This window comes from Coregonus clupeaformis, chromosome 16 (assembly GCF_020615455.1).
Source record: "Coregonus clupeaformis isolate EN_2021a chromosome 16, ASM2061545v1, whole genome shotgun sequence".
NCBI classification, from domain to species: Eukaryota; Metazoa; Chordata; class Actinopteri; order Salmoniformes; family Salmonidae; genus Coregonus; species Coregonus clupeaformis.
The window spans coordinates 7,516,606-7,528,878 of record NC_059207.1 but is presented as its reverse complement, the minus strand read 5'-3'; the positions used below and the strand labels follow the sequence as shown (position 1 = coordinate 7,528,878).

The window sequence follows — 12,273 nt, the reverse complement described above, 5'->3', positions numbered from 1 at the left end:
CCTGTCACGCTGATGATGAAGGTCACTACTGTTGAGGTCTGGTGTTATCGTGAGTTGTCTGTACCGGTGAGGTCTGGTGTTATCGTGAGTTGTCTGTACCGGTGAGGTCTGGTGTTATCGTGAGTTGTCTGTACCGGTGAGGTCTGGTGTTATCGTGAGTTGTCTGTACCGGTGAGGTCTGGTGTTATCGTGAGTTGTCTGTATCGGTGAGGTCTGGTGCTATCGTGAGTTGTCTGTACCGGTGAGGTCTGGTGTTATCGTGAGTTGTCTGTATCGGTGAGGTCTGGTGTTATCGTGAGTTGTCTGTATCGGTGAGGTCTGGTGTTATCGTGTGTTGTCTGTACCTAACAGGTGCAATGGCAGAGGAAAACTTGGATGGTTGTGACATAGCTACAGTACTGGAGCATCAGGCAGTCTACCATGGAAATATAATTACTAGAATGGACATTACCTTTCAAGTTGATGCTATATGGTGGGTGGACCGGTGCGGCGGCCATATTGACTATACCCCCACAGAGGAAATGACTGTGGTCTGAGGTGCTTTGGGGCATTTTTCTATGGTCTGTACCATCCCTCCACAGGATGGAAGGAAAGAGGAAAGTCTATCAGGAATGACTAATGTTGAGTATCTGGACTGGAGAGGGAAACATCTTGATGTTATCAGTGAAACAGAAAGCCATGATAGGAGGAGAAGGAAGTATTATACTTTCTCCGGGAGGCTATTATACAAAAAATAGCTAACTAAGAGAATTACTACGGCCATGATTAAATCATGGATATTAATTATGGTTACATTAGTGTATATCTAGATTAAATAAGCAGTTACAGTTGAAGTCGGAAGTTTACATACACCTTAGTCAAATACATTTAAACTCATTTTTTCACAATTCCTGACATGTAATCCTAGTAAAAATTCCCTGTCTTAGGTCAGTTAGGATCACCACTTTATTTTAAGAATGTGAAATGTCAGAATTATAGTAGAGAGAATGCTTTATTTCAGCTTTTATTTCTTTCATCACATTCCCAGTGGGTCAGAAGTTTACATACACTCAATTAGTATTTGGTAGCATTGCCTTTAAATTGTTTAACTTGGGGCAAACCTGTCGGGTAGCCTTCCACAAGCTTCCCACAATAAGTTGGGTGAATGTTGGCCCATTCCTCCTGACAGAGCTGGTGTAACGGAATCAGGTTTGTAGGCCTCCTTGCTCGCACACGCTTTTTCAGTTCTACAAATGTTCTATAGGATTGAGGTCAGGGCTTTGTGATGGCCACTCCAATACCTTGATTTTGTTGTCCTTAAGCCATTTTGCCACAACTTTGGAAGTATGCTTGGGGTCACTGTCCATTTGGAAGACCCATTTGCGACCAAGCTTTAACTTCCTGACTGATGTCTTGAGATGTTGTTTCAATATATCCACATAATTTTCCTTCCTCATGATGCCATCTATTTTGTGAAGTGCACCAGTCCCTCCTGCAGCAAAGCACCCCCACAGCATGATGCTGCCACCCCCGTGCTTCACGGTTGGAATGGTGTTCTTTGGCTTGCAAGAAACCCCCTTTTTCCTCCAAACATAACAATGGTCATTATGGCCAAACAGTTTTATTTTTGTTTAATCAGACCAGAGGACATTTCTCCAAAAAGTACAATCTTTGTCCCCATGTGCAGTTGCAAACCGTAGTCTGGCTTTTTTATGGCGGTTTTGGAGCAGTAGCTTCTTCCTTGCTGAGCGGCCTTTCAGGTTATGTCGATAAGGACTCGTTTTACTGTGGATATACAGTAGATACTTTTGTACCTGTTTCCTCCAGCATCTTCACAAGGTCCTTTGCTGTTGTTCTAGGATTTATTTGCACTTTTCGCACCAAAGTACGTTCATCTCTAGGAGACAGAATGCGTCTCCTCCTGAGTGGTATGACGGCTGTGTGGTCCCATAGTGTTTATACTTGCGTACTATTGTTTGTACAGATGAATGTGGTACCTTCAGGTGTTTGGAAATTGCTCCCAAGGATGAACCAGACTTGTGGAGGTCTACAATTTGTTTTCTGAGGTCTTGGCTGATTTTCATTTACCCATGATGTCAAGCAAAGAGACACTGAGTTTGAAGGTAGGCCTTGAAATACATCCACAGGTACACCTCCAATTGACTCAAATGATGTCAATTAGCCTATCAGAAGCTTCTAAAGCCATGACATCATTTTCTGGAATTTTCCAAGCTGTTTAAAGGCACAGTCAACTTAGTGTATGTAAACTTCTGACCCACTGGAATTGTGATACAGTGAATTATAAGTGAAATAATCTGTCTGTAAACAATTGTTGGAAAAATTACTTGTGTCATGGACAAAGTAGATGTCCTAACCGACTTGCCAAAACTATAGTTTGTTAACAAGAAATGTGTGGAGTGGTTGAAAAACGAGTTTTAATGACTCTAACCTAAGTGTATGTAAACTTCTGACTTCAACTGTAACTAGCAATTCATAATCTTATTAACATACTGAAAGACACTGTGTTACTGCATATCCCCCTGTACGAAGAATTGTAGCACTTTATTTTACTGTCTCCACTAGTCTCTACCCGGTTTCTAATAGGACATGTTGGCTTCAAAAACATCTGTACACACTTGGTAACTACCTAGTACCAAATGGTGCTTGGTGGTGTTGGTTTAATGAATCCCCCCCAATAGTAATTTATACAGTGTTGTAATACTCGAGTCCAGGACTCAGACTTGACTCAGACTCAAGTCAAGATTTTCACGACGCCGACTCGGACCAGTGGTGATTCGGACATGGACTCGACCGGTTATGACTTTGTCAGAAAATCTACCTATTTTGCATTATTCAACCTACTAATTTAGCTGCAGCAGCAAATGTTACATAGCTGTATTATCTAGTTTGCTTTACAATACTAATGAAAAGTAGCTCGTGACTTGAGTATAAAGGACTCACTCGAACACTAGGGACTTGGAACTCGACTCGGACTGGAGGTTTAGTGACTTAACTACATCACTGCAGTGTAATAACCATTTATATTACTATGTCATTTCCTAGTAGATATGGGTAATCTATACTATGTCATTTCTTAGTAGATATGGGTAATCTATACCATGTCATTTCCTAGTAAATATGGGTAATCTATACCATGTCATTTCTTAGTAGATATGGGTAATCTATACCATGTCATTTCCTAGTAAATATGGGTAATCTATACCATGTCATTTCTTAGTAAATATGGGTAATCTATACCATGTCATTTCCTAGTAGATATGGGTAATCTATACCATGTCATTTCCTAGTAAATATGGGTAATCTATACCATGTCATTTCCTAGTAAATATGGGTAATCTGTACCATGTCATTTCTTAGTAGATATGGGTAATCTATACCATGTCATTTCCTAGTAAATATGGGTAATCTATACCATGTCATTTCTTAGTAGATATGGGTAATCTATACCATGTCATTTCCTAGTAAATATGGGTAATCTATACCATGTCATTTCTTAGTAGATATGGGTAATCTATACCATGTCATTTCCTAGTAAATATGGGTAATCTATACCATGTCATTTCTTAGTAGATATGGGTAATCTATACCATGTCATTTCCTAGTAGATATGGGTAATCTATACCATGTCATTTCTTAGTAGATATGGGTAATCTATACCATGTCATTTCTTAGTAAATATGGGTAATCTATACCATGTCATTTCCTAGTAGATATGGGTAATCTATACCATGTCATTTCCTAGTAAATATGGGTAATCTATACCATGTCATTTCTTAGTAGATATGGGTAATCTATACCATGTCATTTCTTAGTAGATATGGGTAATCTATACCATGTCATTTCCTAGTAGATATGGGTAATCTATACCATGTCATTTCTTAGTAGATATGGGTAATCTATACCATGTCATTTCTTAGTAGATATGGGTAATCTATACCATGTCATTTCTTAGTAGATATGGGTAATCTATACCATGTCATTTCTTAGTAAATATGGGTAATCTATACCATGTCATTTCTTAGTAGATATGGGTAATCTATACCATGTCATTTCTTAGTAAATATGGGTAATCTATACCATGTCATTTCTTAGTAAATATGGGTAATCTATACCATGTCATTTCCTAGTAAATATGGGTAATCTATACCATGTCATTTCTTAGTAAATATGGGTAATCTATACCATGTCATTTCTTAGTAAATATGGGTAATCTATACCATGTCATTTCCTAGTAAATATGGGTAATCTATACCATGTCATTTCTTAGTAAATATGGGTAATCTATACCATGTCATTTCTTAGTAAATATGGGTAATCTATACCATGTCATTTCTTAGTAAATATGGGTAATCTATACCATGTCATTTCTTAGTAAATATGGGTAATCTATACCATGTCATTTCTTAGTAAATATGGGTAATCTAGACCATGTCATTTCTTAGTAAATATGGGTAATCTATACCATGTCATTTCTTAGTAAATATGGGTAATATATACCATGTCATTTCTTAGTATAGATTACCCATATTTACTAAGAAATGAAATAGTATGGATTACCCATATTTATTATGTAATTTCTTAGTAAATATGTGTAATATATATGTCATGAAATAAAGTGCTACCGGAAAGACATCCCAAACTGAACCATTGTCTGAAGATGCAACGATAAGAGCACAGATAGAACTAGCCTGGGTACCAGACCTGTTTGTGCCATCCTTCCACTCCTGGCATATGGCAAGGAGTGGCAAGGACTGGAATGATGGAACAAACAGGTCTGGTACCCAGGCTAAGCTAGAACCAAGTCACCGCCCCACATCCTACTCACCTGAGCGTGCTGTCTTTATATTGACCGACTGGAAGCCTCCGTTAAGGGCTGACGAGTCGATGTCAGAGTCAAAGTCGCGGTGGGTTTTCCGGTAGACGAAGAGCGCCACGATGACAGAGATGACCAGACACATGATGACAGCGATGACGATGCCTACGTAGAGAGCCATGTTTTCTGTGCTGGGGGCCGCTGTGACAGAGACACAGAGAGGGAGGGACACAGTGAGAACCTGGTTAGAATTAAACCTGATTAATACTTTAAGGCTGAACTAGGGCTGCCCCGACAAAAAAGAAAAAACTTGGGTCGACCGAGTGTCGTCTGTTCCAATTGATTGATCAACATTTTAAAACGTGTATTTTCCCATATATAGATGTTTGAATAAAATCAACTATATGTAGGCTACTTTGCCTGATGCTTTATGCACTGCAATTAAAAAATGAAGACACACAAATGAATAAAGAGAGGGAGCCAGAGATATATATATAGCCTAACCAGAAGAATGAAACCTGTTCCCGACCCTCCTCCCTCCTCCCGCTGCTGCTGGCTTCCACACATTCTGCCATTACGCTCCTGAAGTTGCCTGTAATAGGCTACGCCAGCGGTTGGCAACCTAATCCATTTGGAGTGCCAAGTTATCCTACCATTTATACTGATCTGCGTGCCAGTTATGATTTTCATAATCACATCTTCGTGGAACAATTTTCATTTAATTTGTAATAAAAGTCTTCATATCTCAAAATCAATGTCAATGGAAGAAAGAGCCATTCCTATACAACCTCTCCATCTCCGTGAGTTTAGGGTCCAGTTTGAGTTGATCTGCCAGAAGTTTCTTGGCCTTGACTTCTGTGTCATGCCAAGTTTCAGTCTTTGTGTCCTCAATTCCATCGATTAAAACGTTATTGCGCCTCAATTGGTTTTCGAGGTAGTTTCCTCTGGAAGAGTGCTTGTCAAGTGTTGTGGTTTTGAATGCAGTCTGGCTGGTGACATTCATGCCCTTTAGCTCCTCCACCTCTGACTGTGTAAACACCAAACTGTTTAAATTCCATTACATCCTTAAACAGATCATCAACCCTTTTATTCCTCTTCGACATTGATCTTTGCAGCATTTTTCTGTCTGGCATTAGCCATGCTACAAGCTTGTTGTGAGCTAAAATGAGTTCGCAAACAACCCACACCCCGCCTCCTGAAAACAAGCTCTGCCAGTGAAATGGCAAACACACACAAGCAACACAGACTTGATGTCACATGCACCAGTACGATAAACAGAGAGAAGGCAGAGGACTTACTCGCTCTATGGATCCTGGCTGCACTTTACTAAACGAGCGGGAAATCACCAACTCGCAAGTTGCTCCTAGCAGTATGCAGGGCAGTAAATCAAAACACCGGTAAAAGATGCTTGGGAGAGACATTGTAGGAGCATTCACTTACCCACTGAACGAGTAGCGTGAACGAGCACCGTGAACTTCTTCTCATACATGGTAAAATGATTCCCTACTCTATTCAGTGCTTGTTCTCTCACATAAACTGAAATTGAGCGAACAGTGTAGAATTTTAGCAACCAGGAAATGACCGAGGGATTTCTACATTGGCCCCTTCCACTAGATAACACAGCGACAAACTCAAAACAGCTTTCCCATTTTGACAGATGCCGCTCCGCGCGAGAAGTCAATAGGTGAATATCACAGCCAATCACAACACTGGCGGATAAGTAAATGTAGCACCTTTAATAAGCCTGAACATTTCAAAAGTGACATTTTTTATATCAAACCCGAGGCAGACCCATAAAGTTTTTATTGATGGGTTGACTGTGCTGCTAAATGGGGGGCTAAAATAATTCAAAGGGCTCAGTGGAGAACAGGACCAGAATACATGGCTGAGCTCCTACACATCATCAAGGAGGAAACAGTCTAGTACAAGTGACATTTCAAACACGTTTAGTTATGCCACTTGCCTCAGCTATGGCGTATTCAGCAGGGCTAGATTTAGTCAGCAGTTAGAGGGATGAAGAAAGGAAATAAGAAAAACTCAATCATAAAGTCAAATCTGTCATACAGGCAGGATTTCGTCACAATATTGACAATAATCCAGATCATAGATCTTAAAATTCCCACTCAGATTTACACAAGGGGCAATGATAACCTCCTGCCACTAGAGGGAGATATAAACCACATTTGTTCCCACTGGTAGAATTGCCCTCTACTATGGCTGTCATCTTCATGACCTGGAACCATTATGGGGTGTACGGGGAAGTTGCCCCTGAACATGGATCTTGGGTCAGTTTTGCATTTCCCCCACTAATGGCTAAGGTAAGGTTTGGGGAAGGGGAAGCTGATCCTAGATCTGTACCACAGATCTCACGTAGAATGTCAACCATGAACAGGAAGAAGAGCAGAGAGACACTAACTGTACCACCTATCACATAACAGATGATCTCTTACATCATAACGGCTCCTTAGTCTGTTCAATTCTTAACCTCAAAGTGACAACAATAGTTCCCAGTTGAGTGCAGTGGTTCTCAACTGGTTTTGCCTCGGGACCCAAATTGAACCAGGTTGTCTGAGTCGCGACCCAATATTCACATCATGAAAAATAATAGGCAAAATACAAATCTGGAAAACTAATTTTAATGCTATATTGATAGTAAATGTAGCAATTAAATGTCAAGGTACATACACTATATAATGATGTGATAGCCTGGGCTATATTCCCTACATATACTATATAATGTTGTGATAGCCTGGGCTATTTTCCCTACATATATTATATCCTGTTGGGATAGCCTGGGCTATATGCCCTACATATACTATATCCTGTTGTGATAGCCTGGGCTATATGCCCTACATATACTATATCATGTTGTGATAGCCTGGGCTATATGCCCTACATATACTATATCATGTTGTGATAGCCTGGGCTATATGCCCTACATATACTATATCCTGTTGTGATAGCCTGGGCTATATTCCCTACATATACTATATCATGTTGTGATAACCTGGGCTATATTCCCTACATATACTATATCATGTTGTGATAGCCTGGGCTATATTCCCTACATATACTATATCCTGTTAGGATAGCCTGGGCTATATGCCCTACATATAATATATCATGTTGTGATAGCCTGGGCTATATGCCCTACATATACTATATCATGTTAGGATAGCCTGGGCTATATGCCCTACATATACTATATCATGTTGTGATAGCCTGGGCTATATGCCCTACATATACTATATCATGTTAGGATAGCCTGGGCTATATGCCCTACATATACTATATCCTGTTAGGATAGCCTGGGCTATATGCCCTACATATACTATATCATGTTGTGATAGCCTGGGCTATATGCCCTACATTATTATTATTTTATTATATACTATATAATGTTGTGATAGCCTGGGCTATATGCCCTACATATACTATATCATGTTGTGATAGCCTGGGCTATATGCCCTACATTATTATTATTATATTATTATATACTATATAATGTTGTGATAGCCTGGGCTATATGCCCTACATACAGTGGGGAAAAAAAGTATTTAGTCAGCCACCAATTGTGCAAGTTCTCCCATTTAAAAAGATGAGAGAGGCCTGTAATTTTCATCATAGGTACACGTCAACTATGACAGACAAATTGAGAAAAAGAAATCCAGAAAATCACATTGTAGGATTTTTAATGAATTTATTTGCAAATTATGGTGGAAAATAAGTATTTGGTCACCTACAAACAAGCAAGATTTCTGGCTCTCACAGACCTGTAACTTCTTCTTTAAGAGGCTCATCTGTCCTCCACTCGTTACCTGTATTAATGGCACCTGTTTGAACTTGTTATCAGTATAAAAGACACCTGTCCTCAACCTCAAACAGTCACACTCCAAACTCCACTATGGCCAAGACCAAAGAGCTGTCAAAGGACACCAGAAACAAAATTGTAGACCTGCACCAGGCTGGGAAGACTGAATCTGCAATAGGTAAGCAGCTTGGTTTTAAGAAATCAACTGTGGGAGCAATTATTAGGAAATGGAAGACATACAAGACCACTGATAATCTCCCTCGATCTGGGGCTCCACGCAACATCTTACCCCGTGGAGTCAAAATGATCACAAGAACGGTGAGCAAAAATCCCAGAACCACACGTGGGGACCTAGTGAATGACCTACAGAGAGCTGGGACCAAAGTAACAAAGCCTACCATCAGTAACACACTACGCCGCCAGGGACTCAAATCCTGCAGTGCCAGACGTGTCCCCCTGCTTAAGCCAGTACATGTCCAGGCCCGTCTGAAGTTTGCTAGAGTGCATTTGGATGATCCAGAAGAGGATTGGGAGAATGTCATATGGTCAGATGAAACCAAAATAGAACTTTTTGGTAAAAACTCAAAAAATGCTGAGTTGCATCCAAAGAACACCATACCTACTGTGAAGCATGGGGTGGAAACATCATGCTTTGGGGCTGTTTTTCTGCAAAGGGACCAGGACGACTGATCCATGTAAAGGAAAGAATGAATGGGGCCATGTATCGTGAGATTTTGAGTGAAAACCTCCTTCCATCAGCAAGGGCATTGAAGATGAAAGGTGGCTGGGTCTTTCAGCATGACAATGATCCCAAACACACCGCCCGGGCAACGAAGGAGTGGCTTCGTAAGAAGCATTTCAAGGTCCTGGAGTGGCCTAGCCAGTCTCCAGATCTCAACCCCATAGAAAATCTTTGGAGGGAGTTGAAAGTCCGTGTTGCCCAGCGACAGCCCCAAAACATCACTGCTCTAGAGGAGATCTGCATGGAGGAATGGGCCAAAAAACCAGCAACAGTGTGTGAAAACCTTGTGAAGACTTACAGAAAACGTTTGACCTGTGTCATTGTCAACAAAGGGTATATAAAATGTATTGAGAAACTTTTGTTATTGACCAAATACTTATTTTCCACCATAATTTGCAAATAAATTCATTAAAAATCCTACAATGTGATTTTCTGGATTTTTTTTTCTAATTTTGTCTGTCATAGTTGACGTGTACCTATGATGAAAATTACAGGCCTCTCTCATCTTTTTAAGTGGGAGAACTTTCACAATTGGTGGCTGACTAAATACTTTTTTCCCCCACTGTATACTATATAATGTTGTGATAGCCTGGGCTATATGCCCTACATATAATATATCCTGTTGGGATAGCCTGGGCTATATGCCCTACATATACTATATCATGTTAGGATAGCCTGGGCTATATGCCCTACATATACTATATCCTGTTGGGATAGCCTGGGCTATATGCCCTACATATACTATATCATGTTGTAACAGCCTGGGCTATATTCTCTACACACTGTTCCTTTATCTCTGGTGTCAGATATGCCAGCATTAGCAGCATTATAACTTTATTAAAGTTCTTACTACTCCCTCTACTGCAGCCTCTGCACCAGGCAGAAACCTCTGACCCCCTGCTACACTTCCCCTAGGTACAGATCTAGGATCAGCTTCCCCTCCCACAATCCTAACCTTCACCATCAGTGGGGGAGTTACTAAACTGACCCCACCCTTCAGCAACTGTCCTATACGGCCACAACCATCAACGTCTCCCAGACCTGATCACATGTGGCGTGTCAACAGTAGTCCACTGGGTTCTCCTCTAAATTGGATCTGGATGAAACATCCATCTCCTCTCAATCATGAATTTTCAATTTTTTTGCCGTTTCAGAAACATGGTTGACTGAAGAGACAGTCCAGTAGACAAACAATATCCCACTGACTGGGTTGATCAATCATGTGTGAGGGGGGACGCTCCATCTTCAACGTTTCTTCTGACAGTAGCTGGGAGCTAGACCCACTACATGCACGCACGCCTGCGTGCACACAAAGGTCAGGCTTTGTGCATGCAGGGGGGAGGGACGGAAACACTCATGAACGAGTCAGGAGATCAGATTGATCCCATCGACCAAGCCTAGCCTCTAATTAAGACAATATGCAGATGGCTTATGCACAGCCAGTGGGGCTGAGGGTAGCAAGGTCTGATTACCTGGCAACCTCTGCTGCCCCTGGGGGTAGCACATACACGCCACAAAATCAACGGCTCTGGGTCTCAAGCCCCCCTCTATTGATTTCTGGACTTTTCTTTCTGTCCCGCTAGGCAGATTGAGACAGGGGAGGCTAATGCAGCTAGCTGCAAGTACCTGATCAGCATCCAGACTAGCTCTAAAGTGGACGTAGGTAGCTAAACAAGATGGAGGGAGAGAGAGTTCTGTCTTCAGTCAGGGTAATCACCATTGGCTAATCCGAGCATTGATACCAGAGGAAAAGCAAATACTTTCATGTGGGTCACTGAATAATGAGGAGTGAATGAGGGTGAAATGGAGGGCACCAGCACACCCCTAGCAACATCTAGCTCCCATCTGACACCCCTAGTAACATCTAGCTCCCATCTCCAACAACTATAGCAACAATTAGCTCCCATCTGACACCCCTAGTAACATCTAGGTCCCATCTCTGACACCTATAGCAACATCAAGCTCCCATCTCTGACCCCTAGCAACATCAAGCTCCTATCTGACACACCTAGCAACATCAAGCTCCCATCTGACACCCCTAATAACATCTAGCTCCCATAATATAATAATAATATAATATGCCATTTAGCAGACGCTTTTATCCAAAGCGACTTACAGTCATGCGTGCATACATATTTATTTATTTTGTGTATGGGTGGTCCCGGGGATCGAACCCACTACCTTGGCGTTACAAGCGCCGTGCTCTACCAGCTGAGCTACAGAGGACCACCCATCTCTGACACTAGCTCCTTTCGCCTGTTCCCTACTGTGAGTATGACATCCTGTTATCCAAGATTTTACAAAGAAATATAATATTTACATTTGAGTCATTTTTGGACATTCTTACGGTCAGTGCATTCAGCTAAGGTAGGTAAGACAACCACATCACAGTAACTGACAGGAAAACTGTCCTCCAAAAAGAGCAGCTATTTCTGAAATCAGTGCTAGTAAGAAATAGAAAAATACAAATAATTGCTAATCTCTTCTGAAAAATCAAAACACCGGTCAAAGATGCTTGGGAGAGACAATGGTAGGAGCATTCACTTACCCACCGAACGAGTAGCGTGAACGAGCACCGTGAACTTCTTCTCATACATGAATTTCCTTTAAACCAGGTTTAGAGTAAGGCTCGCTAAACTAGTTTATCTAGTTTCTACTGTAGCCTAGGTCTTGATGGGTTACTGAACAAATAGTGAGGGGATACATCCTTGACTTCTTAAATACCGTATTACAGTACGTTACTGTACATGTTACTGTATTACGGCACATGTTACTGTATTACGGTACAGGTTACTGTATTGTGGTACAGGTTACTGTATTGCGGTACATGTTACTGTATTGCGGTACATGTTACTGTATTACGGTACATGTTACTGTATTACGGTTCATGTTACTGTATTACGGTAC

The 12,273-nt window shown here is 41.1% G+C and overlaps 1 protein-coding gene across 1 annotated transcript in view; it reads right to left on the bottom strand.

Annotated features, from left to right (window-relative positions):
* Window positions 1–12,273, bottom strand: part of LOC121584380 (netrin receptor UNC5C) — a 266,651-nt gene that overhangs the window by 47,456 nt on the left and 206,922 nt on the right. The window contains exon 9 of the mRNA XM_045225902.1: window positions 4,826–5,014. Within this exon, the coding sequence (XP_045081837.1) occupies window positions 4,826–5,014 (189 nt within the window). The remainder of the gene's footprint in view (window positions 1–4,825; window positions 5,015–12,273) is intronic.